The following is a 27345-nucleotide window of genomic DNA, read 5'->3' on the forward strand; positions in this document are numbered from 1 at the left end:
TTTTACATGTTACATGTATGTTCTGTTACCTGTAACATGCTGCTGATTGTGTTTATGTTGTTTGTTGAATATAAAAAAAATTTGATCACAAAAGGATGTTTAATGACTTGTTTTTTTGTGTGTTTTTTTTTGTCTCACTGGGGTTATCAAAGTCAAAAGTCAAAAGTATCTTTATTAGTCTCCCTAAGGAGACATATGTTTTGGACACTGAGAGAAATTGCTGCAAGAGTTTACAACAGAGACACACAACAAGCACAGGGTTAAAACAATGAAAAGACAAATGTACAGTAAACATTTGGGCTACTCAAAGAGCTATGCAAATTGCAAATGACCATTTTCTATACTTGAGCCACAACTTACAGCCAGCATCCTCCGTTGACCATGCATGTGGCTTCTTATTACGCAGCATCGCAGCTCACCGCGCTGCGTTCCCTCACAAACACACTAATCACACAGATCACGACAAAAGACAACACTTGAAGACAGGACATTTATATAAATCAAGTGCAAATACATAAACAAAGCAGCATTTGAACAATAGCGCTTTCAAAAGAAACAATGTATAAATCTCGTTAAATGACCTTTTCAAGACTTTAAATTATCCTTACTACGATTTTTATGTGTGTGTATATAAAGTATTCACTTTGTCTTATTGCAAAAATGTAGTTTAAAATGAGTAAATGCACTTCCACATGGGTGGATGCAAATCTAAAAGATGATTCCTTTAACGTGTTAGGTATTTTACTATGAGAGTGACTGACAAACTGCTTCCAGTTAGAGGGAGCCACAGCAAAGATTGGGATTTAAAGTGACAGATGGGTTTTTATGCATAAATTGTACAGACATAGGTATAAGTGTCACCATATGCGACCTTTAAATGAATAAAGGGGTTGAAAGAGAAGGTTGGGAACCCCTTCAATTATAAACAAGGGCAAAAAACATTCACTACTTTCAATACATTTCACTCATTTATCCTGATTTCATCCACAAGTTACAAATACAATCCAGACCACAACTTCAATCATTCAGACATGTCCTGACCCTAACTCAATCCACCCGTTTTATTTCTCATGTGTGTTCAAATTAATCTCCAGTTAATTGCCTGTTCGTTGTGAAAACGAAAGAAAGAAATCAGACAAGCTCATAGCTAACCAGGCCTCTCTCTGCATGCAAGATGGAGCAGGTAACTCAGCTATTTGTTAAGTGTCCATGTTATCACAGTGATAATACTTTCGGAGGTGTCGATATGATATTTTCCTACATCACAGTATGTCACCATGTGTTATCGCTTATTTAATAACCCTTGTCTTGGCGTAAACAACATGTCTTTCTCTGTAAGCGTATGCTTACTGCTCATTGGATAATGCAGCCAAGTTTACCATCATTCTTTCACTGGCAGCTTTTTTTGGGAGGGAAGGGGAGGGGGGGTTTGAACCTGCGCAGGGTCCTATCTTCCCGTGTCGGGCAGTAGAAGATCACTCACAGGCCTTTATTGTACGTCACAATCATACAATCTGTTGCCATGGCGATCTCCGGCTCGAGCTGATTTACACTGATCTGTGGGAATCAAAGCAGAACAAAAAGGTCAACAGTGCAATTAGAAAGACTAGTCACAGGCTGTCAGATATCAAATGTTCACATATATACTGCATGTGTACACTGTAGACGCATCCATAACCATATACATGAGCCGCTGCTGAAAGATTTGAAACTGTTTCATTTGTAACTAAATAATTCTTAAAGGCTTTAACTGTTCGGTATTTACTGCTAATGTGCAAAAAGAGCCAATTTGGCAGATAAAAGTCTAATTTGAGGTGTGCATCTCCTAATATTTGAACCAGAGACAGATGGCTGTTTGGAGTTGGAGGCAGAATTTTAATCAGACATCTTGGGTAGGTGTGAAACGGGGAAGTGGGACAAATTGAGTAGGCAGGGGGTCCAGGGGAGCAGGGCATTCATGGGGATTTTTTTAGGGAGTTCTTTTCTTTTTTTTCACCTGCTATCTTTGCAAAAGTGCAAAAAGGACTTGTGAAGGAAAAACAGGCCCCTCAGTGGAACGGGAGGCAGCTTTTCACAGGACTGTTGGCGCCACATATGTCTGAAGTTTTTTGCCATATGGCTGTCGGAACTATTTCCATTGGTAATTAAATCCAAAACATTTTAAAGCCAGAGCTGGTTGGCTTGTGTCAGAAAGTCATTTGGCAGAGAGGAGACAAAGAGAGGGATGGAGTGAAAAACAAAACCGAAGCCATTTTATGAGTAGAATGACACAAACTGAGGCAATAAGGCTGAAGTTAGAGCTCAGCCTGCTAGCATCAATGAATGAAGGCAACAGACAGGGCAGATAATAGAGCAGGTTGCGTCTCAGGGGGCTACGCCTCATTAGGAGAGAGCCTCTGTTCGGCTCAATGGGGAACGGTGGAGAGGTCAGGAGACTCCGGTCATCAACATCACTCATTCAAACAGAGTCATGGCTAGGGCTGCGCGATATGAGGGAAAATATGCGATAACGATATTACTTACGATAAATAAACTCAGTTCTACATTTCTGCTGCTCTCAATATTCTGCTAAAATACAACAAATTGCTTGTTGAATTTAAAACAAACAAAAGGAAATCATTTCCAACATTCTTTTAATGAACAAATTTAACTTTGAATTGAACATAAAAGGCACCACTTAAGAAAGAATGTTACACATTAATGTGCAGTTTTCTGTGGATATTTTCTTTCAACTAACACAAAAAAATCTCTCAAGTGTCTATTGTGAATGCGGTATGTCGCATCGCAGCCTTTTGCGATGTGGCTATTGCGCCAGTTGATATTGCGATGACGATAAAAAAACGATATATTGTGCAGCCCTAGTCATGGCAGACATGAGCAAAGCAGATATTTACAATTATATTCATTATCCATTAATCTGCAGATTATTTTCAAGATTAATCTATTCATTTGGTCAATAGAACGTCAGAAAATAGTGAAAATTGTCCATCCCAGTTTTTCAAGGTGATGCCTTTAAATGGTCTTGTTTTGTCCAAAACCCAAAGATATTTAGTTGAATATGATATAAAACAGAGGAAAGCAGGACATCTCCATATTTGAGGCATAAAAAAACAGCACTTTCTGCATTTTTTTGCATGAAAAATGACTTTAATGATTCATATTTATTTTTCTGTCGATCGACTAGTTGATTAGTCGATTTGTCATTGCAGCTCTAATTTATTCCAATCAGGATGTAATCTCTGATTATTACCAGCACAACATTTGATCATATATTTTATGTTTTCAAATGATTTAACACAAAACGAGGTAAAACTTTACACAGTTTATGAAAGATTTAACATTTGAAATTGTCTGGCACCAGCTAGCAACAGCTCTTTATTTTTAACGACTCTAAGTAAGAGGGATTCAATAAATAACACAGAGTAAAGTGACACAGACAGTATGGCTGGACAGAAGTGTCACCGATAGAAACCTCAACTTCAACAACAGAAAGCTTTGCTACAGTAGTGCACTGGGTTGGACTGACAAAATAAAACAAAAAACAAAGACGTCGTTAGAAGGCCCATTATTACATGATGTTCTATTGTACCTGAGAGGAAAGACATATTCCTCAGTAGAGAAGAAGATTTTTTTTTAGATTACTTACCTGTAGGGTTGGGTTCCTACGCAACCGGTAGTACTCGGACCAGATTAGAACGCAAATTTCGGTTCTTCATTTCAGTTTCACTTCATGTGTCGACTGAAATATTTTCCCTTTGTAACTCTGAAACGGACGTAAAAATATCACGCTTTCTGTAGGCTACTTTTAAATGCCATATTTTCCCTCTGGGCTCACCAGAACGGACGTAAAAGCATATTAAGCATTCACTGCACGTGATCGCTAGTAAACATATTACATCTCAGTTTTTCAAGAATCGGAATCGTTACCGGTTCGGCATCGGAATGGTAAAAATCCAAACGGTACCCAACCCTACGTACCTGGGCCATCTGTGGGAAGAGACTGATGGCGAGAGGCAGAGCCAGGCCGAAGGCAGCGAGGCACACTAGACTGTGGACGGGCAGGACAAGCCTCCGCCGTCTCTGCAGGAGAGGGAGCCTGGAGGGACACAAGAACACCGTCACTTCATTCACCTTACAGTTCATGTACAGACACTGGTTGTGGTGGTGGCACTGGCAATCTATCCTCCACAAACTTACACAATAACCAATACTTCACATGGTACAGCCACAGCAGTCAAATCCAATTTATACTGGATTTGTTTTTATGTTTACTTTTTGGGGGCTTTTTTTTTTTTTAATAGAAAGTGTTGACGGACAGGAAAGAGGGAAGAGAGAGGGGATGACAGACAGAAAAGGGCCGCAAGTCAGATTTGAACCCCGGTCGCTGCCAAGGACTCCGCCTACATGGGGCGCACGCTCTTACTGGGTGAGCTAGAGGTCGCCCCAATACTGGAATTTGTTATGCAGATACCAATACTACAAACATTTGCAACAAGCAGGAGTTAAAGCAAATGTTTGAAATGTTAAAATGCAATACTGATAGGAGAAACAAACCCTGGAAATTAGTCCTATTGCCAAAACCAATTTCAGAAATGAGGTATGGTCCCTCACTGGCAGAAAACATCTTGACAGGAAGTGACAAATCTAAGAATATCATTCCCTCCATTTGTGTGAATTGTACATTTCCTGTGGATCAGAAGGTGGACAGAGCAAAGTTTTTAAACACAACTTGGCTATTCAATGGCATCGCTTCAGGAACATTTAGCTCAAAGAATCAACACAAAACTACAAACCTCCAATGAAATCCACCATTACACTGTATTACCAAACGCTCCTTCAAAAACAGCTTTTCTCTGTTCATGCAACGTTTGACTCAACAACCAACAGTTAAATAAGATGTAAAGGCTTTTTTTTTTTTGTTAACTATCGCAATTGTTTACAGTTCAATCTTTGCTTTCATATGTTTCATTTGGCTTTTGTGTTGTTAACTTAATCAATCCCTTACAAATGTATTGTAAAAAATGTACTGCCATCAATTACAAAAGCTGCATTTTCTTCATCTGAACAAAAAACGTTAAGGACGTTTTCAAGCTCTATCTCCAGAAATATATTTTCTCGTCTCAGCCCTTATTTCTCTTCCCTCCTCGCTGCCCTCCGTAGGATAATCCCCTCTCCAGTGTGCGGGACAGTGAACTCAGCAGGAGCTTGAGAACGAGCCGCTCCATCTCTCCTCCACCAGCAACGCCTCTCCCCATAACGAGGAGAGCTACTGCCTAATTACGGAGCTCATTAACACATATGGCTGCCATGGTTTAATTAACACACACACACACACACACACACACACACACACACACACACACACCTTAGAACTGGGTTACAAAGTAAAATGGGAGAAAAGTTGTGAGGTATGAGAGTGATGAGGGAAGGTTTAAAAACCTTCAAATCAGGTGAAAAGCTTGATATTATCCTAAATTAATGACACAATTTGACGCAATACTGGTTGTGTCCACATGCACCGAATAATCCCAGCTAGTGGCCATATTCTGGTTCTCTCCCGGGATTACCTCTTTACATGAACCTCTGACGCCGTGACTGAGCCTCCCCGTCGCCACCAAAAGACCAATTAATAGAACATCCCTGCTGACTTGTGTTGTGATACACAAATGTATTCTCCGATCATATGGGCAAATCATGTATGACACTGTCCGAACGCGAACTGTCTTCGGTGAAAGTGCCTTTAAAGTTTTTGCATTCCCATTTCCATATGGAACTATTATACTGCCGTCTTGGCCAGGACTCCCTTGAAAAAGAGATTCTGAATCTCAATGGGATTATTTCCTGGTCAAATAAAGGTTAATAAAAAAATTAAAAATAGATACACAGATACAACAGCCACTGAATAGCTATAACAGAACTACATTTCTAAATTTCAAGAGCAACAGCAGTCGTAAGTAGGTTCCACTTCTTTTACTGATAAATGACAATACACAATATAGTTGCTAAATGTGAGTCGGTTTGCATGAAGGCCAAATATTAATGTGATGGAAATATTAAAGCAGTAATCAAATAAATATGGCGCTTTTTAAACCTTTTTTTTTTTCCACCTTTCGCTCAGTTATTTTGTAGCTTTGCAGAGGCTGCTGTACTGTGTACACAGAGGTATGTGAACCAGAACAATTAAACTGTAAAGCAGGTTTCTAATTACTACACAAAACAAACACCTCATGAAGGAGGTGGGGGTGACGATTAGCATGAAAATGCAACGGAATTAAATAAAAGCCAGAAAGCGTTTCTTTGTCAGCAGCAGAAGAAGCTATTGCTTAAATTCTGTAGCTGTTAAGAGAGTTCCAGAGTTCTAATGTACATATGCAACATTATAGTTACCCTGTAGAATACCTGGCCACTAGTAGAGCTATGGAGCAGTGTTTTCACGACTGGCTCCTGTTTTAGCACAGCGTCGAGGACACACATGGTAAAGCGACACACACATTTCCTGACGATGGCTTCATGCTGTTCCACTGCTCTACGGAGGTAAAACAACGTGGGACTTATTAATGCGCCAGCAAAAGCAAGGAAGAAGAAAACATGGATGTAAACAATGCAGGATTTAAAATACTAATGCTTTATGAGGTAGGAAATGCACCCAACACACCTCACAAATCAGTGAAGCCTACTTTTTGGTAATATTGTTTTTATTGATCAGGTGTTTAACTTGCATGTCGTGTTTTGTGTTTTTGTTTTATCATTAAACAGTTTCAAATCAATTTTCGAGAAAATATACTGTATCACATTATTTATTGTTATCCTAATATATATATATATATATTTTATTTTTTACCTTTACCTATACATTTTACCTTTTATTTTTTACCCGTTTCCAACTAATTGAAACCCAGAGTGTAAAAGAGATACTCTATCTGTAGTTTTTGACATCAGTATGAGCTCGGCTCTACATCAGGTTACCTGAGTACTGGGGCTGAAGTGGAGATTCTCAGTGCAGGTACATGTAGCTTAAGACTCACAAAAACAAATCTAAGTTCTGAATACACTTTTGGGTCTGTGTCCTCTCACAGCCACCGAGGCACATGAAGGCCAGAACCTGCTGTCACTGCCCTAAATCTGCTCTCAGCAGTGTAATCCATCATGGAGGGGCCCCGCAGGGACCCATCTCTGTCTCCTTGTTCCCGCTCCATTGAGAGCCAGTGAAGGCAAGCTGACATAGAGGATAGCTGAGCGCTACTCACCAGCAACCACAGTCCACCTCACAGCCCTCTGCTCTCTCTCTCTCTCTCTCTCTCTTCACGGTGAGTCATGCAGCTGCCAGGAATCCCAAACACACCTGGGCAGGCGGCCCCCCTGTCTGAGCCCGCCTGCTCGGGACAAGTGCTGTCAAGGATTTACAAAGACGGCTGCATTCCTCGGCACACCGCAGGCACAGTCAGGCCATCGATCACGGGACGTGCGTATAAACACGTTGCATCATTAAGACATCATTACAGTCATATCAAACAACACTGAATCTCAGTGGTGGGAAAGGTTCATCGACTGCAATAGTAGTTCTGACCATGAAGGAAATTGAGACTCGGAACTATTATAATATAATTCATTTAATTAGGGCTCATTTCAATTTTTTATTAATCTAACTTGTATTATGGCAGAATACTTTCATTACACTATTTATTAACATTTTTAGTTAAGAAAATGTTGCTCTCTAACACAGATTGATACAAACAAGGATTCAAGATGTACAGAGTCTTGGTTGTTTTTTCTTTTGAAAAATACTTTTAAGATATGCATGTAATGTGTGCAACAGCAGCAACATTAGTATTTGAAACAAGCAGAAGTCACCACAGACGAATAGACAAAGAAAAAGGAGCCACCTATAGAAATTTAACGATCTGCAGAAATGTGTTTTGGTTAAATGTGTGCGTCGGTTGGACGCAGAGGGGTGTGACAAAGCGGCAGTATTGGGAATTAGAACGGGCTGCACAACCTGCAAGCTGTTATTGGCTGGGGGTTACACACCCACATGTGGCCCAAAGGCTCTTTGCTGACGCCCATAAACGTCCCACACACACAACAAAAAAGAAAAGACAAACTACACGCAGAGGGCAGGGTCTGTACATTGCTTTTTAGTAAAATCCTGCATATTATACCTTTAAAAGCAGTTACACACCGGGCGATAATCGGCCCGTCGGACAGTCTGGCGAGGTCAGTGACTCGAGTGTGTTCGGTGTGTTCCGTGCCGTCGTCCGTTGGAGGAGCTGTCGGCCTTCATTTTGGCCGACATGACATGCTCAGTCGGGACTCACCCGGAAATGACGAGCGGGATGAGCGTGACTAAGCCTCTCAAAATCTGACGAAAATCTTTTAAACTGACCTTTGTCGATCTGAAATGAAGACAGATTCAGCAACTATATGGCCTATTTCTCCCTTAAAAAGTTTTCAGAAACACGTTTTGGTGAACTATCTTAGTACAATATGAGATCGTATTCTGAATGAGTCGCCAGTAACGGCCGTTCGAAAAATCTAAAATCCGGAAGCAGCAGCCAGATCCATGTGACGCGTTTGTCCAATCAGCTGCCGGTTTTCATTTTTTGGGTGACAATACAGATTAGTGCCGTCTGCTGTTATGGAGACGTATTACGTCTCGTCGCTTCGGTGTGTTCCGAGGCATTTTTTTGACCAACTCGGGGAGACTGATCAGTCCAACTGCCTTTTCTGCCAACGGTCGGCCATCTGGTCAGTGTGTAGCTGACTTAAGGAAGACAACTATCTGACTGAATTGCTTTTCTAAGATGAAAAATCATAATGAAAAGATGCGGCTCTGCCTTTAGTATGTTGTTCTGTTGTTTATTAGTTACAGTAAAGTCGGAGTGTCTCTGTTTTGTGTAGTCTCTGTGACAATAGAGGCTGTAAAACTCCACAGCAATGACCACTTTTTTTTTTTTTTAAGTTTCAGTAAAACAAGAACCTTATGATTATTACCTTAAATTATCTTTAATATACAGTGGACACCAGTATTGAAACCCAGGCTGCATATTAGAGTAAAGAACAAGGTTGAGTGCATTTTAAATAAAAATGTAAAATAAAAAATGATAATGTGGTTGCCTCCTTTATCACTAAAGCTTTGTTAACCACAGTCCCTCTACTGTATATCTATATCTTTTAGTCAAAGCCAAACAAGCTCATTAAGTTTGAGAAAACTGACCAATTCACGAACGATAAAAATAATGCAGTCTCTTACTTTTCCAGTGCAGCCATGACGATGGGAGGGAGCATCAGAATGGGCATGGGGAGGACCACCCTGGTCAGAGCTGTTTCTAAAAGTGCCTATCACAAAAATAAGAAGACACATTTAAAGGAAGCAAGAAAGAAAGATCAACTATTTGAATTATGTTCATACATTTACAGTGAGCCCCATATTGCATTCACAAACATTACATCAATCACTAATAGTAAACGAACAAAGCTGCACCTGAAGAATTCCCATCAGATAAAAAGCAACATACATGCCTGGCAGCCACTTTTGACGTTCCCACCACGGTCCCGTTGTCGTCCAGCACGCTGATGCCCTCCGACAACTCAGAGTGTCTCATGAGCACCACGTTGCAGACATTTGCACTCGCTGTAGGGAGGTGAGAATGTTTTTAAAAATGAAAGTGAAGTGTCTCACCTGGAGGAATTCGACATATTTTATTAGTTCACAAATGAGCAAAATTGTCTTTTCACTCTCTGGTCGGGGGTTTAGGATCAGGCAGCCTGTGTTGGAGCAGGAAGAGGCTCAACTGTGGCAGGTACTGTAAGGATGAGGGATTACAGCTTGGGTATGTATTATTAAGTTGTTGATTGAGCTGGAATTTTATGGAAAGACGAAAGGATGAGCGGTGAATCATTTTAGAATTTCAAGCTGTCAACATTGCATTAAAAAATGATCTGGCTATATTTTGAGTTGACGGAATAATTATTCCATAACCAGAAAACGGGTTTGACAGCTTAAAGAAGTCAAGATTTTGAAGGACAAAAATTTGCGGCGTACATTGATGTTCTCCTCAGGATGAATTGTAATAACTTTGGTAATCCCCTAAACTTTCATCTACTCTTCAGCTCAAAATTATGATTTGGTTGGAGGTTCGTTCCAATCAGGCAGTGCAAAGCGAGTTGTTGGTATTCTGGTGGAAAATGTGTCTTGTAGACTTTTTGCTGAGAATAGACGTCTCGACAAAATGCTGTTTCAGTCTCTGAAACGTAGCCATTCACTACTAGCAACATTAGCATTGCAGCTAAGGTGGGAAACTGCACCTGTTAAAGCTTTAGTGCCTAACCTTTTGATATTATTGAACGTCCATTACATTCAAGCCATTGCCAAATAAGTTGATAGAAAGCTAATTAAGACTATAAGCTCCACAAAACTCTCTATTTTTCAGTATGGCTTTGTTCAGAAACTGGTGTTGTCCGGCGACTTTCCCGCACAGAAACTTGAGTAAAGATAATGACCTCTTCTGAAGAGTCCATCATGTTTTTTAATCCTCCATGTCCTCCTTGGCTACTAGCAACTGTGTGTTGGGGGGTGACGGTGCGTGATCACGGAAGGCTTGTATCATGTGGATGCCGGAAAGTTTTATTTTAATAACTTAGAATTCCTCAGAAACTATGCACTATAGCTTTTTAAACCTCAGCATGTTATTGTTGTCATTGTGAGCATGTCAGCAGGATGACGTTAGCATTAGCTCAAAGCACCGCTGTGCAGTCTCACAGAGCTGTAGAGTCTTGTTCGGCATGAAATCACCTTTGCCCTCTCTTGCCTTCTTTAGAAAATGTATATCTTTTAAGGAAGCTAAGATATAAGTAAGTAGTAATTCAAGTTTATTCATATAGCACTTTCACAGACAGTCACAAGATCTTCACAGGTATGATACATTCATACATTAAAACCCATCAATACAAATCACAAAGATCATAAAAATACATAGTAATATAACAAAATAAATATTAATACAAAATGATTTAAAAGAATTTATATTGTGATGAAAAGATCTAAATTTTACACACTGAACTCCTGCTCTTGCTTTACTCACTGAAAAGCCCCAATGTGGTGCCTCAGTGCCATGTCATCTTTGTCATAATCTGTGTGTGTGTGTGTGTAGTAACGAGCATCATGACCAAGGTGACTGATGAGTCGACAAACAGCAGGGTTGTTACCCTGTGATTTATTCACGAGAGCCAAAATGAACACAAATGTATGTTAATATAGATGGACCTTTCTCCTTGACTCTAATAGGAATAAGAAAAACTCATTTTAGAGAGTTTAGTGGTGGCGCCTCGAGCCTTTTTAATTTAAGACAACAGCGTTGGGAGTTATCTTTAGTAAGGGCTGCAGGGCTCGCAGGGCGCTTTGTGTAGGGAATTCAATTGACTGAGCAAATAGCTCTTTTTACCTACAAGGGATTTTTTTTTTTATCCAGACCAATTAATAGAGGGACAGATTGGGATTTTGGTGAGGAATAACAAAAACTACAGCAAACAGATCAAGTAATAAAGGCATCAAAGTAATTATAAATGGAATGGAAGTCTGTACAGCTCAATGCTGAAATATGTCATTTGTAATTATTTAAAATAATTACATTTATGTTTATTCTAATTGTCATCTAATAACCCGTGGCACACTCATGGAAATGCTTTAAAGAACTTTTCACGTAATTACTTAACAATTAATAATAATTAAATAATGATAAATATTTCCAAAAGACAACAATGCATTTCTGACGGCATGGCTTTCCCTCCAGTTAAGGTCTTCATGATCTAATTGAATGACAGGCCGCTGCTTGATTAGGTTATTACAAATAAATCTAGCCTTAAGTAAGCAAACAAAATGAAGCGGGTGAAAATTCAAACAGCACTTTCGTTTCGCTCGCTTCAATTAGCCATTTTAATTACCTTATATATATGGGCCTACCAAAACAACAACAGCAACAACACTGAACAAACATAAATCAGGTAAATGAGGCCTTGACATAGACGCCACTTTAGGGGTAATTATCCAATTTGTTTGTGGCAGCAGAGTTCTAACAAGCAGCCAATTACCAGGCAAAGGCTGCGCAATAGAAACCTGTTGATTTAATTAAAAGAACCGCCATGGTAAGAAAGAGAGGGGGAGGGGGGGGGCCCTAACAATTTAATTATGAGCCAGCAGCATTCTGGGACACGGGTCTATACCCCTGGGTGTGTTTGCGGGGAGAGTGGCATTAAAATCAGCTTTGTGGCTTCACACACGCCTGACAAAGCGAGCTCACAACATGTCTCTAACCTCTCAGAGAGGAAAACAAACGGCTAGCTGTGGTTGGCTCTCATACAGCCGTTTATGATGACCACAGAACAGTGGACAAAAAAAAAAAAAAAGGTGGACACAACATTTATCAACATTCAAGAAAAGAATGGGTTCACATCTGAATATTTATATTAGGTCTGTCATTTTCATTAATTGTGTACATCATAAAAATAGAACAAACACCAAGGAAATCAGCCATGAAAAATCCAGCAATATTTGTACAGGACTACAATTTTATTTTTAGTTACATGTACAACAACACTTTGGTGCCATGATATTTGGGATTGAGAAAAAAAAAAAGAATTCTCAAATGTTTGTCAGCCGCATATCATTTTAGATTACAAGAAAACGGAGACACAGAAAGGGAAATTGTGAACATGTTAACAAGCAAACAACACATAATAAATGTTCCATACCTAATTAGATGTTTAAGTTTATTCCAGACCTTGGAAACGAGGGCTTTCAATCACAACTCTGTCATCGTTATTTCGCTGTTAGAGGCTAATTTAAGATTATTTTGTTACATATATTAGATGTTTGTGTGATATTATGCTAACCACGAGCTTAAAATGTTCATCGTGATCGCAAACGTCATTTTCTACTCAAACCTTCCACCTTGGAGGTTTATTTTAAGCCTGGAGAAACTTTAGTCATCCTACTCCAGTCAGTAAGTTAAGTTAACACTCAAACACATCTCTATTGTGAACTCAAACTTACACTAATTTAGTTTAAAAGGCCATTTTGGTAGAGGACTGGGCTGGACCCCTGTCTGTTCCATGAAGTGTTTGGCTGAGCTCTTTGAACTTACCCACTGCTGGGAAGGGGATGAACCTCTGCACCAAAAGCCTGGTAGTTGGGCTAAGGTGGCTGGCTTTCTGGATTAACACATTCAACCCGACCTGAAGGAAAACCAGACGCACATGACACACACAATCAGCCACTGACTTTCTGTTCAAAGGCCAATGATACACACACATACAGTTTTTGGGTCTTTCAGCACAGAAAAGCACTGAAACAAAAAACAAGCAAGCGTCTAAGTTCTTTAAGCTCTGTGCATAAACAACTAGGCACAGTACTGTATTTTTAACACACTAGAAGACTGTAGTCAAAAGTGCTCTCAGATAACACACCACCACGCCACTCCAGCCTCCGGCTCTCCCCAGCCCTGAGGGGGGTCGTCACCAAAGCAGACGTTTAATTGGAGAGCTCCAGCCCCCCTCCCTGCCTGTCGTTCCACCCTCCAGACACCCTGCAATTTTTTTTCTGTGCTTGTTGCCGTTGTCAACCCTGAGGGCAGCAGCCGGATGAGCGCCCAGCGGGACCAGTAATTGGCTCAGTTTGAGCCCTGTGTCCACACTAAGGGCTGTGTCAGGCAGGTGTGTGAACGCGTGTTATACTCATTTGACATTTGAGTCTTTGATGACATAAAGGTAAAAAAAAAAAGAAAAAAAAAAAAAGAAAGAAAGGTCCAACCGATAAAAGGTATTGCGATGGCTGGTACGCGGAGGTTTATACTAATATTCTTTGAATTTTCCTGTCAAAACAATTGAAATTGTTTGGTGTTTCACCTAATCCTGTCAGGGTGGCAAACCATCTCAAACAACAGTTAAACCTTTAAACTATGCACTTAAGCCCAGATTAATGACATTTGTATTGGGTTAGTGGGGAGACTAGGGGAACCTTTGACATATATCACAACTAGACAAACTAGTCTGCAAAGAAAACACAATTTGACGGAATGATTTAACAGACTTTTATGTAGAAAGAAACCTCCTGTTCTTTTTGCAGTCGAAAAAAGTCCAATATTATGCTGATATACTGGTCTGCCCCTGGTTTAAGAGATGTAATGGAACATCAAGTGACTCAGTTATTGCTGTGCGATGACACTCACAAGTCACTGGAGTCACTGGGCCTGTTCAGGCAGAGCAGAGGCATTATGGGAACTCACAGCAATAGAGACTGCGCTGGTCACCGCTCCGAGGTATCCCTGGACGAATTTGGAAAATGGAGCAGGCTGAAGTGGAAAATAAGTGAGATTACAATATGAAAGCATTCCATGCAGCTCTGTTCATATGCAGTTATCTGTCTAAATGGGACTGGGTCCCTGAGACAGTACCTTGGAGGCGTTGCGGTTGCAGTAGTTCACACAGGCATTGTGACTCTGGTTTAACGACTGTAAGAGGTGAGGAAATCAAAAGAAGAGGATTGTGTTAGTTAATGTGCTGATACACCTGATGTATTACTCTGCGATTACATTTAGCATTTCCAACGTAATGTTCCAGTCTGATTAATTAGTCTGAACAAATGGGACTATGGAGGTTCTTGAGCCTGGAAAAACTATTGTGTGATTAGATTTGTTTTTGTTCATACACAAATGTAGATGTAAAACATAGAAATGCTATTACAGTTGAGCATCCGAAGCGGAGCGTTTTGACTGCCCAACTCGAGCCCTTCCACTCCATGTTGAACGCCCCGCGCGCGGCTTGCATCAAAAATAGTCCTGGTGCTTAATTTCAGCGGGGCCAATGGAGAGACGCTTCTCGCACGCTTCTCGCACGCTTCTGGGACGCACTGCTGGTGGAATAACAAGCATTGTCTTGAGTGGCAGCTATTGCTGGCGGCGGCGCCACTGGAACGCAGCATAAACGCGCCTGGTGGAATTTAGAGGTAAGATTTCCCCATCCCCGGATGCCCAGATAGCTCAGTTGGTAGAGCGGGCGCCCATATTTAGAGCTTTACTCCTCGACGCAGCGGGCCCGGGGTTCGACTCCGACGGAGCGGCCCTTTGCTGCATGTCATTCCCCTTCTCTCTCCCCTTTCATTTCTTCTACTGTCCTATCAAAATAAAGGCTGAAAATGGCCAAAAAGATTATCTTTAAAGATTTCCCCATCCCCCCCCACAACAAGCCCACCATCAGCTACCTCCTAAATATCCCAGTGAGTCCAGATGTGGATCAAATATTTTAAGCTCAAACTTCATTATTAGTGTTTCCCTAAGCCCAAGGCCGTCTTGAGTGAATAGAGCGGTCAAAAGTTGTGGAAAAAGTTAGTAGGTGATCCTTGAGTTCAATATTTGTATTTTATTGTAGAAATGAGATGACGGTTTTAAAAAGTATTTCTATTAGTTTCTTCTTCTCCACAAACCCCACTACTTGACACCTTTAAAATATTTTTGCAACATAAAAATTGCAAAGTTGATGAAAAGTGGGTATTATCATTCTTATGTCATTGATTCCTTGTGGCACCTTTTTCAGAATGCTTATTTTGCTGCTATTGTTGTCTCTTTGGCGTCTTACTGTCAAGTGTTTACAACATCTTGCCAGGAATGCGGCAGAAAATTGGCTGGCTTGGTGAATACGGGAACGTTTAATTAATTTGTGTTGTCTTTATGAATAAATACATTCATTAATTACATAACATTGAAGAGATGTCTTGATAATATTACGTCAGTCTGAGTTTTGCAGGTAAGAAGTAGGTATTACCTGCCAGAAGATAGTTGACAGCAATGTCTGATTTGGGAGAAGGAGGCCAACAACCTGCACAAAGATAAAACCCTTTTACAAAACGACTACAAAAGTACAGATAGATTACCAAAAAGGGAAAACACCAGAGCCTAAATGTTATTTTAGAGGGCCAGTCTTGGTTTAAAACAACTGATTTATGTCAGCGTACGATATATGACTGACTTTGCATTACTGAAAAGAATGCAAAAAGGTCTTACCACTGGTGTGCCAAATGGGATAAAACCTGTTAAAAGACAGAGTCAGTATTATCTTTATTACATCAGTTTCTTTTAAATGTCCTGTATTGGAGTGAGATTCCAATGTTCTTTTTTTCAAGGTGCTATCTAAATACTGTCCAAGTATATAAATGCTTAATCAGAAACTGTGTCTTTAAACAGGCAGTCAGGACAAATTGTGATGTCACAACCATACTATACATATGTAGAAAGCGGCGCTACAAGTGCTGTTACAGTCATTCCCTGGCTGCAATGACAGTGGCACTGAGTACAGATGCAGAGGACTCGGAAGCGCTGACCAATCAGAGAAGACTGGGCTTTTTTTCGAGTGAGGGCCTTAGAGAGATAGATGCTAAAACAGTGTGTTTCAGACAGAGGGTTAATACAGGTATAGTCAGACAGACAGTATGAGAAAAATATTGTTTGTTTTAACATTAAAGCATGAAAACATGTTCAAGTAGAAACCCAAAATACAAGTATGAAACTGAAAATGAGCATAGAATGGGACCTTTAACTAGTGTTTTAGTCTGTACAGGTTAGACAGAGCATAGATTTGTCTGACATACACAATGTTGGTCCTAACATATTAATCGCTGGTGTCTCTTTCTCCCTTTCTCCTCCTTTATTCGTTTCTCCAACACCCTCTCTCCAACACTTCAAAGTCGCCTTGCAAAACAGGTGCTTTAAGACCGGACCAAAAAAGAACTTCTTCAGAGAACCTCGGGAACTTCTCTGTCACCGTGGGAGAGAGCTTTTAATCAGCACCCAGCTGAGTGTGACCTTTTTCAGGCCTGAGACAACCTGAAGAACCCCGTTGAGCCATGACAGTTCCCAGGGGTGACAGCGCCTCCATGTTGGACCACATAACAAGCCCCTAGATCCCACTTCCCCCAAGGCTTCCACACCAAGCTACTGTACCTGACATCCGAAAGGGCATGAGGATCTTCTCCCCCGTGTCAGGGTGGATGATGGCCTGGAATAGAAGCATAATGATTAGAATCAGACGAGAAGGATTTGGGTTCATTCTGTTCAAATGAATTGGAAAAAGAGTGTTGCTGTGGGGTTAAAGAATGAAGAAAAGTTTCAAGTGTTGGAAACTAATTAATATCACCTTAAAGGTGCTCTAAGCGGTCTCTGTAGACAGCCCAGGCTCCAACGCCAACAAAAACAAACTGGCCAACCTGCACCACCAAACATAACAAACAGAGTTCCAGCCAATAACCGAGGAGGAGGGAGGGGCGCGCTAGCCTCCGTTTTGTTTGACAATATTTTGAACGTCAATAAGAAGTGACATCACCCAACATCGCTTAGATCATCTTTAAATATAGTGAGACTACTAAAAACAAGGTGTCAGATGATATAGTAGTTTCGCTGTATTTAAGGTGATAACAGACAGGAAGTGGCTTTGAGCAACAAAGGATTATTACTTAACTCACTTATTTGTTAACCGTTTTCAACTCCTTTAATGTGTGCATTTGGATATTGTTCTTTGAAAGTATTGGTCATAAACCATAGCATGTGTGTGGATGGGACTGTCCCAGTTTTGATCTCTAGAATCATTTAATCAGTTATTACACCAATAGGGAGTCTTTAAAGTGTATATAAAAAATTAACATGTACATATTTGTGCCATTACACTTCATTCTAATTAACTCAAATGATTGTATGAATGCCGCTGTGTCTTACATAATTACCCTGACACCTTAAATCAACTGTATTAGCACAGATCAAGGTCTGAGGGGTTGAAGCCTTTAGTACTGATATATAACCTTGCTTTTTAAGGCTTTTTTTTCTCCATGTTTTTGTGTGTGGGTAAGCTTTTCTCATATGTACCCACCAAAGACAAACGGCAGCGTTCTGAAATAAGATAAGACAGATGGAAATCTCTTTCCCCTACTGCGTCAATGGTGATGAGATCTGCTGAGTGGAAGGAAACGGAAGGCATCCAGCTTCTTTCTGACGCTCATGGAGCCAAACTTGATGTGAAGTAACGTGTATGAGGGCACTATCATGTCTGAAAAGTTTCAGGTTATATCTATTATATCTCCACAGCCCTGTGGAGGAAGGTCTGGCTACACCACACATACATTCTGGGATAGGAGAAAAAAAACGCTCTGGGTTGTTTGCATTTCTTTAAACCAATCAAAATCATCTTGGCACAAAGAGCGCTAAGCTCCGGACGCAGAGACTGTGACTCTGCAAAATAGTCTCAGGAAGGAACTTGTTTTGGTGGAACATTTGCACCTGGCAAAAGAAAACACAGCGTACAATATTAAATGATGTTAACTGTTCACACAATACAGTAACGTGAGCTATTTAAATTAGCTGAAACATGGTTAAACCTCATTTGCTCTACCCAGTGTATCACAGTGTGTATTTCATCCACAGCAATCCCCCCCCCCAATCAGTCCCAAAACTTCCCAGTTAGAGAGTAAATGATGTAAACATATTCTTTGTAAATCTTTACAATCATTCCCCGAAAGAACCAAGCAGACCTGCCTTGTTGCACGATCCAAATGTTTTTTCAAAATTTGCCATTTTTAGCGTGTAGCTTGCTAGCTCAAAGTTTGTTGTTGTTTCCTGTAGGGAAGGGAGTTTGAGAACCAAAACACACACAGAGCGGAAGGTGAGGGACAAAGCCTGACATCGAGCGCCGGATGGCAGGCTTTACCCTGGAAATGTACCGCTGATCCAGACTAGGGTATACCTGATCCTGTAGAATTACCTCATATTACTTGGCCTACACAGCATAGCCATACAGCCAATATAACTAAACGCCAACTAACATGTTTAATACTTGGCAGCTGACATTAGCTCTTATTCAAACCTCTTGTATCCAGATACAGTATATCTAGATTGTGTGATGATCTCGTTAGGACAGAATATAGTTCACATCTGGTATCCAAAATGTGACTCAAAGACAGTGGACACTTGTCCTGCTCACATGTGATTTTATCTGAGGGTAAACGGGTACAGCTGGTGGTGCCTTTTTGTATGGACTTAAAATTCAATTGTAACGTGTTCTGCATACTCATACTGTCTACACACAACAAACCGGACCCAGCAGCACTTCATCGTAGTCTGGGACATTGCAGACTTTAATATATGGTCCAACACATGCGTGACTAATCCTGAACGTGGTTAGAACAATCATGTTCACATCCTAGTGCATCCTGGGAGAGATTTGGGTGTATTCACATGTGTATTTGGAGCTTTTAATAAGATCACACAAGATGCATTTAGTGCTGAGTTCAATGTTAACAAAACACAGACATTTGATGGCTTTAAAAAAAAAGAAAAAAAAGAAATCGAAATGTAAAAACATATATTTTGAAGAAATGGGTGAGGGGCAATTCACTACGTAAGTATATTGAATAAGCTAAAAATAAAAAGAGTAAGGAACTCCACTTCATACTCATTGACAGTACACTTAAAAACAAATCATTAATTAAAATAGTTAAGTTTTATTTAGACAAAGTCATAAACACCAGCTTTCTAAAACTCTAATGAACAGCTGTTGCTGTGACCGTTTCCATATTACTGTAAATCTGTTTGGTTTGACCAGCTGCACCTGCAGTTCAGTGACCGTCTTCCGATGCTGGCACTTCCTGTTAATCAGCACTGGAGTTAATGCCACTCGCCTGCTTCACCGTCTTTGTCAGTTCAGCGTAATAACAGTAAATGAAAGGCTTCTCTTTTAATGTTGCATTTTCCTGTTTTGGGCCATTCCGCTGTATGTTTGTTGTGTACACAGGAAAGTGTTGAGCTGAAGCGTAAAGACTGGTGTAAGTTTTGTTTGCCAATCCACTGACACCATACCAACCAGAGATGATACAAGATAGTGACCGTAGTGTGTGTTATGTGTTATTTAAAAAGTGTATGAAAGAGAGAAACGTCTTACCTGCTTAATTTTTTGAGCTTGCCAAAGCTGTAGAGACAAAAAACAAATACCTTTAATGAAAAACCCTTTCATTTGTAAGCACTGAACAGTCTCAAGTATTTCTACAGGCCAGTTGATGTCTGTAATGTAAAGCCTTAAGCCTTTATTTATTTATTTATTGGACCACGTACATGTAAACTGCTCTGGATATATAGAGTTAAATTCATAAAATGTAAAACAAAACAAAAGCATTTAAATATGTCTTTAGTAGATATTTGATGATTTTAGATACATCTCGATTAGAGCTGCAAAGATGAATTGATTAATCAATTAGTTGTCAACTATTCAATTAATCGGCAACTATTTTGATAATCGATTATTCAGTTTGAGTAATTTTTTACGAAATAAAAGTAAAAATTCTCTGCAGCTAGTTAAATGTGAATATGTTCTAGTTTCTTCTCTCGCTGTGACAGTAAACAGAATATCTTTCAGTTGAGGTTATATCTGGGGCTTTGGAAAACGCTGATGAACATTTTTCACCATTTTCTGACATTTTAAAGACCAAACTAAACTAATCGATTAATCCACAATGAAAAAAATTGTTGGTTGCAGCCCTAGTTTTACCAGGTCAACTCCAGTTTTTGAGTCTTTACCTGAGCATCTGTCACTCCCGGAGGCAGAGTTCCTTGTTTGACACGATCGAGCAGCTCCACAGACTCCTGCAGACGTTTCTGTTTTTGACCAAATAGATAAAAAGTCAGTATAATGTAAAGTTGAGTCAGGTCAATCTTCCCTGGAGAGTCTTAGTCAGCTTAGAGATGTTTTTTTGTATTCCACTATTAAAGCCACACAGCTCAATGTCTAAGATAATTGTGTTTCACTAAAACTTTCATGCTGATTTTCAGTAGACAAATGAGTTTCCTAAAGGGTAATGAGCAGCTATCTGTGGTATGATCATTGTCTAATGCTGAGCAAAATACAAGGTCATGTGGCCCAATTTGTTCTAATGAGCTTGCCTATATGTGTGTGTACGTTCCTTTCTCTGCGTTTGTGTGCGATAGTGTTAGGTGTGCACTTTTGCCTGTGCGCACATGAGGTTGTGTGTGTGTGAGAGACTGTGGGCAAGTTGAGGCTACGCCTGGCCCAGCAGGGTGTCAGATGTGCGTGTGAGCACACACACACACACACACACACTCCACCCCTCACAGCTGCCCCACATGTCCACACCTCATCACATCCCAGGAGCTACTGGCGCTATTACTGTCACCAAAGAGCTCGCTAACAGCTTCACTATCCAGAGCACCAAAGCACTGATGACTCCATGAACAAAATTACCAAAACACAACAAAGACCTGGAGAAATGTCACGATGAGCAGGCCAGAGAACCGTCTGGAGCTAAAAAGGTCACAGAGTCGTTCCGAGTAACAGAGAGGCCCCAAGCACGTTCATTAATTAGTCGTGTTAATGATTTTCAAAACAAGTACAGCTTAAGAGCGGTAATTACAGAGTCATATTCTATGCCTTTTAAATAATTTTAATAATGTATACTTTTTTTTAATTGAAATTACAATTCACACTCTATTTTTGTTAGACACACTACACACAGGCTTGAAATACACACACATGCTAAGGTCCTATACATGCACAATTGGAGAGATGTCAGGGACAGGCGCCCTGAGTCCCATGAGGTGAACTGGCATTTCTCCAGCTACCAGTCCACACTCCGAACTTTGGTCCAACCCAACTCCCTACGGACTGAGCTACTGCCACCCCCAGAAAGGTTTCCTTCCTTTTGTCTCTCTTCAGTAAATGCTGGCTCTGTGCTGTTTAATGTAACATTATTACATTAATATTACAGAGACCGCTTTTTTTTTTTTGTGTTGAGGGGACAGGCAGCTAGCGGATAGTGAGATGTTTGCTGTATGTGACAAAAAAATGTTGTAGCCTAAAAAACGTGTGACATCGCTTAGAGCACCTTTAAGGTGATATGAATTAGTTTCCAACACTTGACTCTCAATCAGAGTCATTTCTAATAATAATCTGCACTACAGTTCGGTCAGTGCTTCATCAATTCGACTCTGATCTGGTTCTCCATCATCGTCTAGTCACCCACTCTCAGCACTTTGTCTCTCCTCTCTCTGTATTCATGCTGGAGTTTTGAGACCACTGTGTTACAGAGCCCTGACTTGCCCCGATGTCCTCATTGATACAGATACTTTATATACCTTCATATTAAGACCCAAAGAGCTGAAAAAACAGTACTCTGATAAAGTTTAAATCCTCCTCAGTCCAGAAGAGATGACCTTAAAAGATGGTTCAGTTCAGCTTTTATCACACCAGATCCATGTAATCAATCATAATAAATAGTTTATGTACCTCTGTCACAAAGAGTGTGCTGGGGTCAATCACATCCAGGAAGTGCCTGAACCGACCAGAAAATGTGTTCTAAGAGAAGAGAAAATACATCATAGAAACATTATCTTTGATGCCACATTCATTTCAAAAAGCCAAATAAAAACTAGAGATGGCCCGATACCATTTTTTGCTTCCCGATACTGATTCTCGTACCTGAACTTGCGTATCGGCCGATACCGAGTACTGATCCGATACCAGTGTGTCATATATTTTATTATGTTTTAACAACTGTATACTACTGTCCCTGTATGGATGTGATATGATTTCTATCTTTGTTGTCGGTCTGGCTCAGGTTAAACTCTTTGTGAAACATGAACAAACTCAAACAATGAACACCCCAGAACTTTCTGTTATTATGCAGTTTGACAGTCAGTTATAACAGAAAAAGAACATAAATGAACTACTTTAACGTAGATTTTCTTTAGGGCTTTATTACGTGGTATCGGATCGGTGCATAAACTCCAGTACTTACCGATACCGAGAGCAGCATTTTAGGCGGTATCGGAGGAGATACTGATACTGTTATCGGTATCGGAACATCTCTAATAAAAACATACTTTTTGTTCACAGGACTAAACAATTCATTTTCATTCAAACAGCATTACCAGTAAGACGTCAACATAAGATATTAGATGCAACTTGTGGTCTTTAAAAGTTTGTGTTTTCAACGAGTGATCACTGGAATAACTGAGTCGGGTGTAGAACGTTGGAGAAAGTTCAGAAAAATCATACTTTCCATCTACTATACAGGTGAAATAAATACATTTTTTGTTCAAATTTAGGCAGCCAAATCTATATTCTGGATTTTTTTCTTTCAGCAGAGAGAGGCAGAGAGATTCCAGCTGCCACCCAGTAAACAGTGATATTACAGCGTGCCAGCTGTTTCAACACACCAGGTGGAGCCTCCTCATTAATACCTCCGACAAACTGTTTCCTATCTGCATCTTTTTGGGACCCATATCCACTCACACCATTTGCAATTAATTTCTATAATGACTGTGCCAGAAATACCTTTCGATCATTTATTCATAGCTGAGCATAAGGAATCATTTCCGAGATGCAGCAGCAACCCACCACAGCGTTGAGAGGCACCCATCCCTCCCTAACTTGAGATTAATTACACTAACAGCTAATTTGAATGAAAATCTGCTATCTGACTCACTGCTGCGCCTTGTGACTTCCTGAACATATGGATGGTTGGTAAAAACACAGCGTGGGGGAATCATTTTTTAAATCTGTTAAATTCAATTATTCACCAGTGCCACTCCTACTCGAACCGGCACTGGGGAGCAGAGGAAGAGAGGGACTCCTTCTACCTGTACTCCAAGGCTAACAGCAGCTTCTTCAGTGTTAAGGCCCTGACACACCAACCCGATTATCGGCCGTTGGACAGTCTGGCGAGGTCAGTGACTCGAGTCTGTTCGGTCTGTTCCGTGCCATCGTCCGTCGGCCTTCATTTTGGCCGACCTGACTTGCTGGGTCAGAGGGCGGGCATTCGGACTCAATAACCAATCTGATTGGTGGAGGTCTAGCCCTTGACTAGCGAATCATGTTAGCATGACGAACAGCTCTCAAAATCTGACGAAAATCTTTCAAACTGACCTTTGCGATCTGAAATGAAGACAGATTCAGCAACTGTATGGCCTATTTCTCGCTTAAAATGTTTTCAGAAACACGTTTCGGTGAACTATCTCTCAACGCCATTATGCTCGGTTGAAAAATCTGGGAGCAGCCAGACCCATGTGACACGTTCGTCCAATCAGCTGCCGGTTTTCATTTTTTGGGTGACAATACAGATTAGCGCCGCCTGCTGTTATGGAGATGTATTACGTCTCGCGCATGCGCAGAACGTACGCTCAAGTCGGCGTCGCTTCGGTGTGTTCCGAGGCACTTTTTTTGACCAACTCTGGGAGACTGATCAGTCCAACTGCCTTTCCTCCTGACGATCGGCTGTCGGGTTGGTGTGTCAGGGCTTTTAAGCGTGATTTAAGGCTGATTTATGCGAACCCCCCTCCGAGCCCTTCGCCGTAGCTCAACGTGCACCTCCAAAAACTTGGAACTTTGCGTCGAGGCGACGCAAACCGCAAGGACTGTGATTGGTCAACTCGTCCTGTGTGTTGATAGTCGGTGTTTCAAGCAGCCTAGTGTGTGGAGTAGTAACATGCAAGTTCACCGACATAAGCTCTGCAAATAAACTCAGACATATTTTCATTACAATGACGGGGTTATCCATTTGTCAAGTGTCTATATGTCAGTAATGGTTTGAAATTAGCACTTTGCCAGCAAGCAGTACTTTGTGGGCAGTTGTGCTAACTTTTGCTTGCTAACATAACTGGCTGCCCCTAGCGTTATGGCGGTGAAATGCACCGCGATGCAAAGCAACCCCAACGCAGAACTCCGAAAGGGTCACAACGGCGTAGCTACGGCGTGGAGTTGACGCAGAAGCATAAAACAGCCTTAACTTCACAGTAGGTAGGCTCTGCGTGGAGCCTCTGCAGGACCACAAATCACTCTTTACACTGTATTCTGTGACCCGTCAGATCATGTGAGTGGATTTGGACCTCATCTTGATGTTTAGTCATCCGAAATCCTATATTCATACTACATTTAAAAAGGGATATTGATAACTCTCATGCGCATTATTTTTTGTCTGATACTAGTGCTTTCATTATTGATCATATCCTTCCTGAATGTGTTTTTTATGTTTTGAACATGTGTTGAATTTCAACATACTTGAATTCCACATTCAAGTATGTTTACTATGCTTTAAGTTTTTATTTTTTAGAAAATGAAAAAAACTATTTTTACTTGAATCCACACAAAAGGTATGTAACTCCAGCATTTATTTCATGTAATTTACTTATTATTTCTCGAGCGATTTAAAATTGAACTTTCATAAAGTTGTGATGGTGCATTTTCCAGCTAATCCAAGGTTTTGTTATTAAATGAATTTATGGGTTGAGGATTTGAAGTTTTGAACTGAAGGAATAAGTCAATATTTTTAAGAAAAAAAAATTATTTTTCAAAAATCATAATATTAGGGTAAATGTAGTCTAAAAAGTACAATATTTCCCTCTGAGATAGAGTGGAGTAGATGTATAAATTGCTTGAAATGGAAAATACTCAAGTAAAGTACAAGTACCTAGAATTTGTACTTAAAGGGTTAGTTAGAATTGTTTGAAGTGGGGTTGTATGAGGTACTAATCAATACTCAGTGTGTTAGCTCCAGTAGATGTCAGTCGGTGCGCCCCCAGTTTGGAGAAGCTGGCAGGAGTACCGACACGGAAGCTAAGCAATGTCCTGCTGTGGACGGGCGCAGCAGCTAAACGAATTTCAGACACCTAAAAAATCTATATCAGCTTAAGTGTACACCATATTTAGAATCTTTTCACAGCTACCTTTACCTAGCTGTCAGAAAGCCCTGTTTAAGATAATGCAAGGGGAACTGAAGCCATTTTATGCTCTGGTCAAAGCCACCAGACTCCATTGGCAATTTGAATTTGTTAGTTTCTAACCCTTTTAAAACAAAGTCACACCCTTACACAAACAAACTAACCAATCGAGGCAGCGATAAACCAGCAACACATGTGTTCTGCTAAGTAAAATGACTGTTTTTGTCAATGGAGTCTGGTAGCTTTGTAGACAGTGATATAACGGCTTCAGTTCCCTCCATATAAACTTAAACAGAGTTGTCTCAGGACATGGTTAAGCTGTGAAAATAGTCCAAATATAATGTACACTAAAACTGATATTGCTTTATTTAGGTGGGCCTTTTTTTAGGTGGCTAAAATACATTTAGCTGCTCCTGCCTGCTTCTCCAAACTGGGGGCGTGCCGACCACCCTCAACTGAAGCTTATACCGACTATGGAGAAGTACCCCACTTCAAAAAATCCGAACTATCCCTTTAAGTACAGTACTTGAGTCGATATAATGCAACTACTTAGTTAAATTCCACCACTGCCTAGACCCAATGTAACTCTGAGTCATATGCCTGGCGATTATTGGCCAATACAGATGATTCTGAATCAAAACATACTGCATGTTTGTTGAATAACGTTACTACATTTTGACAGCCATTAGCACAAAAGGGTCACAGATTGTTAGCTGTGATGTTCTTTAGCTAGCAAAATTGTTAGCCATCAATTAGCTCTGTCTTAGCTAACTAGCTATAGCCTGTCACCTCACCCAACCAATTTTGCTGACACGGTGAGAGTGTGACGTTAGCTGTTGACAAGATACAACAGAGGCGAACTAGGGCTTTACACTTAAATATGTAAACAATTGTAAACAATTCGATATGCCAAATATAAGCTTTAACAGTATACATATGTTACTGCTGCCTGGTACTTGAAGCACACTATGGAAGTAACGGTAGAGTAAGAGTTCCTGTGGCAAACTTTAAGTCAAACTTTAATCGATTGAAAAAGTAAAAGTAGCCTACCTGGTCGAAACGAGACTTGCCATGCTGGAATGTCACATATTCAGACATGCTGCTGTAAACGCACACAAATCTGCAACAGTATTCTTCTTCTCTACGATGATACAAGTGTTTACAAACACTTTACGAAAGTACAAGCTGCAGAGGCGCGCGGTAGCTGTCCAGCGGCCAACTTGCATTAAGGGTAATGTAGTTTTTCCGGGGCGCTTTGCTCGGACAGAATGTGGTTTGAACTGACGTTAAGTTGACTACACCTCCCAGGAGAACGTGCTTTGTTCTTAGAGTGAAGTTAACGGGGTTTATGCTGTTTCGAGTACAACCGATAATAAAAATGAAACATGTTTGAGTTATATGTCGTTGGTGAAAGCACTGAAGGAAGGTGATTGAGTTTAAAGAGTATAACAGTTACATAGCCCCCTAGTGGTGCTTTTTAATTAAAGTCAATGCAGGGGTTGGTCAAAATAACCTTCCAGCACCAAGAATATGCTGATTTCAGTATTTTTAGACTTAACATAGTGTTAGCCTTACTAAAAAAATGTGT

At 40.4% G+C, this 27345-nt stretch overlaps 1 protein-coding gene across 2 annotated transcripts; it reads right to left on the reverse strand.

Annotated features, from left to right (window-relative positions):
* Positions 1 to 476: 476 nt before the first annotated feature.
* Positions 477 to 27123, reverse strand: sfxn5a (sideroflexin 5a). Of its 2 annotated transcripts, none has more exons than XM_078276792.1 (14): positions 26808 to 27107; positions 22327 to 22395; positions 20604 to 20681; positions 19972 to 19998; positions 16989 to 17043; positions 16053 to 16078; positions 15814 to 15867; positions 14448 to 14504; positions 14280 to 14345; positions 13140 to 13230; positions 9516 to 9631; positions 9251 to 9336; positions 3979 to 4096; positions 477 to 1557 (listed from the first exon to the last, which is right to left on the reverse strand). In XM_078276792.1, the coding sequence occupies exons 1-14, from the start codon at positions 26853 to 26855 to the stop codon at positions 1480 to 1482; spliced, it is 969 nt and encodes a 322-aa protein (XP_078132918.1). In that variant the 5' UTR covers positions 26856 to 27107; the 3' UTR covers positions 477 to 1479. The 2 variants fall into 2 exon arrangements, with proteins under 2 accessions (XP_078132918.1, XP_078132917.1); XM_078276791.1 differs by lacking the exon at positions 477 to 1557 and adding an exon at positions 6400 to 6526 and having other exon boundaries at positions 3923 to 4096; positions 26808 to 27123.
* Between the last annotated feature and the right edge of the window lie 222 nt (positions 27124 to 27345).

This window comes from Sander vitreus, chromosome 20, assembly GCF_031162955.1.
Source record: "Sander vitreus isolate 19-12246 chromosome 20, sanVit1, whole genome shotgun sequence".
In the NCBI taxonomy this organism is placed as follows: Eukaryota; Metazoa; Chordata; class Actinopteri; order Perciformes; family Percidae; genus Sander; species Sander vitreus.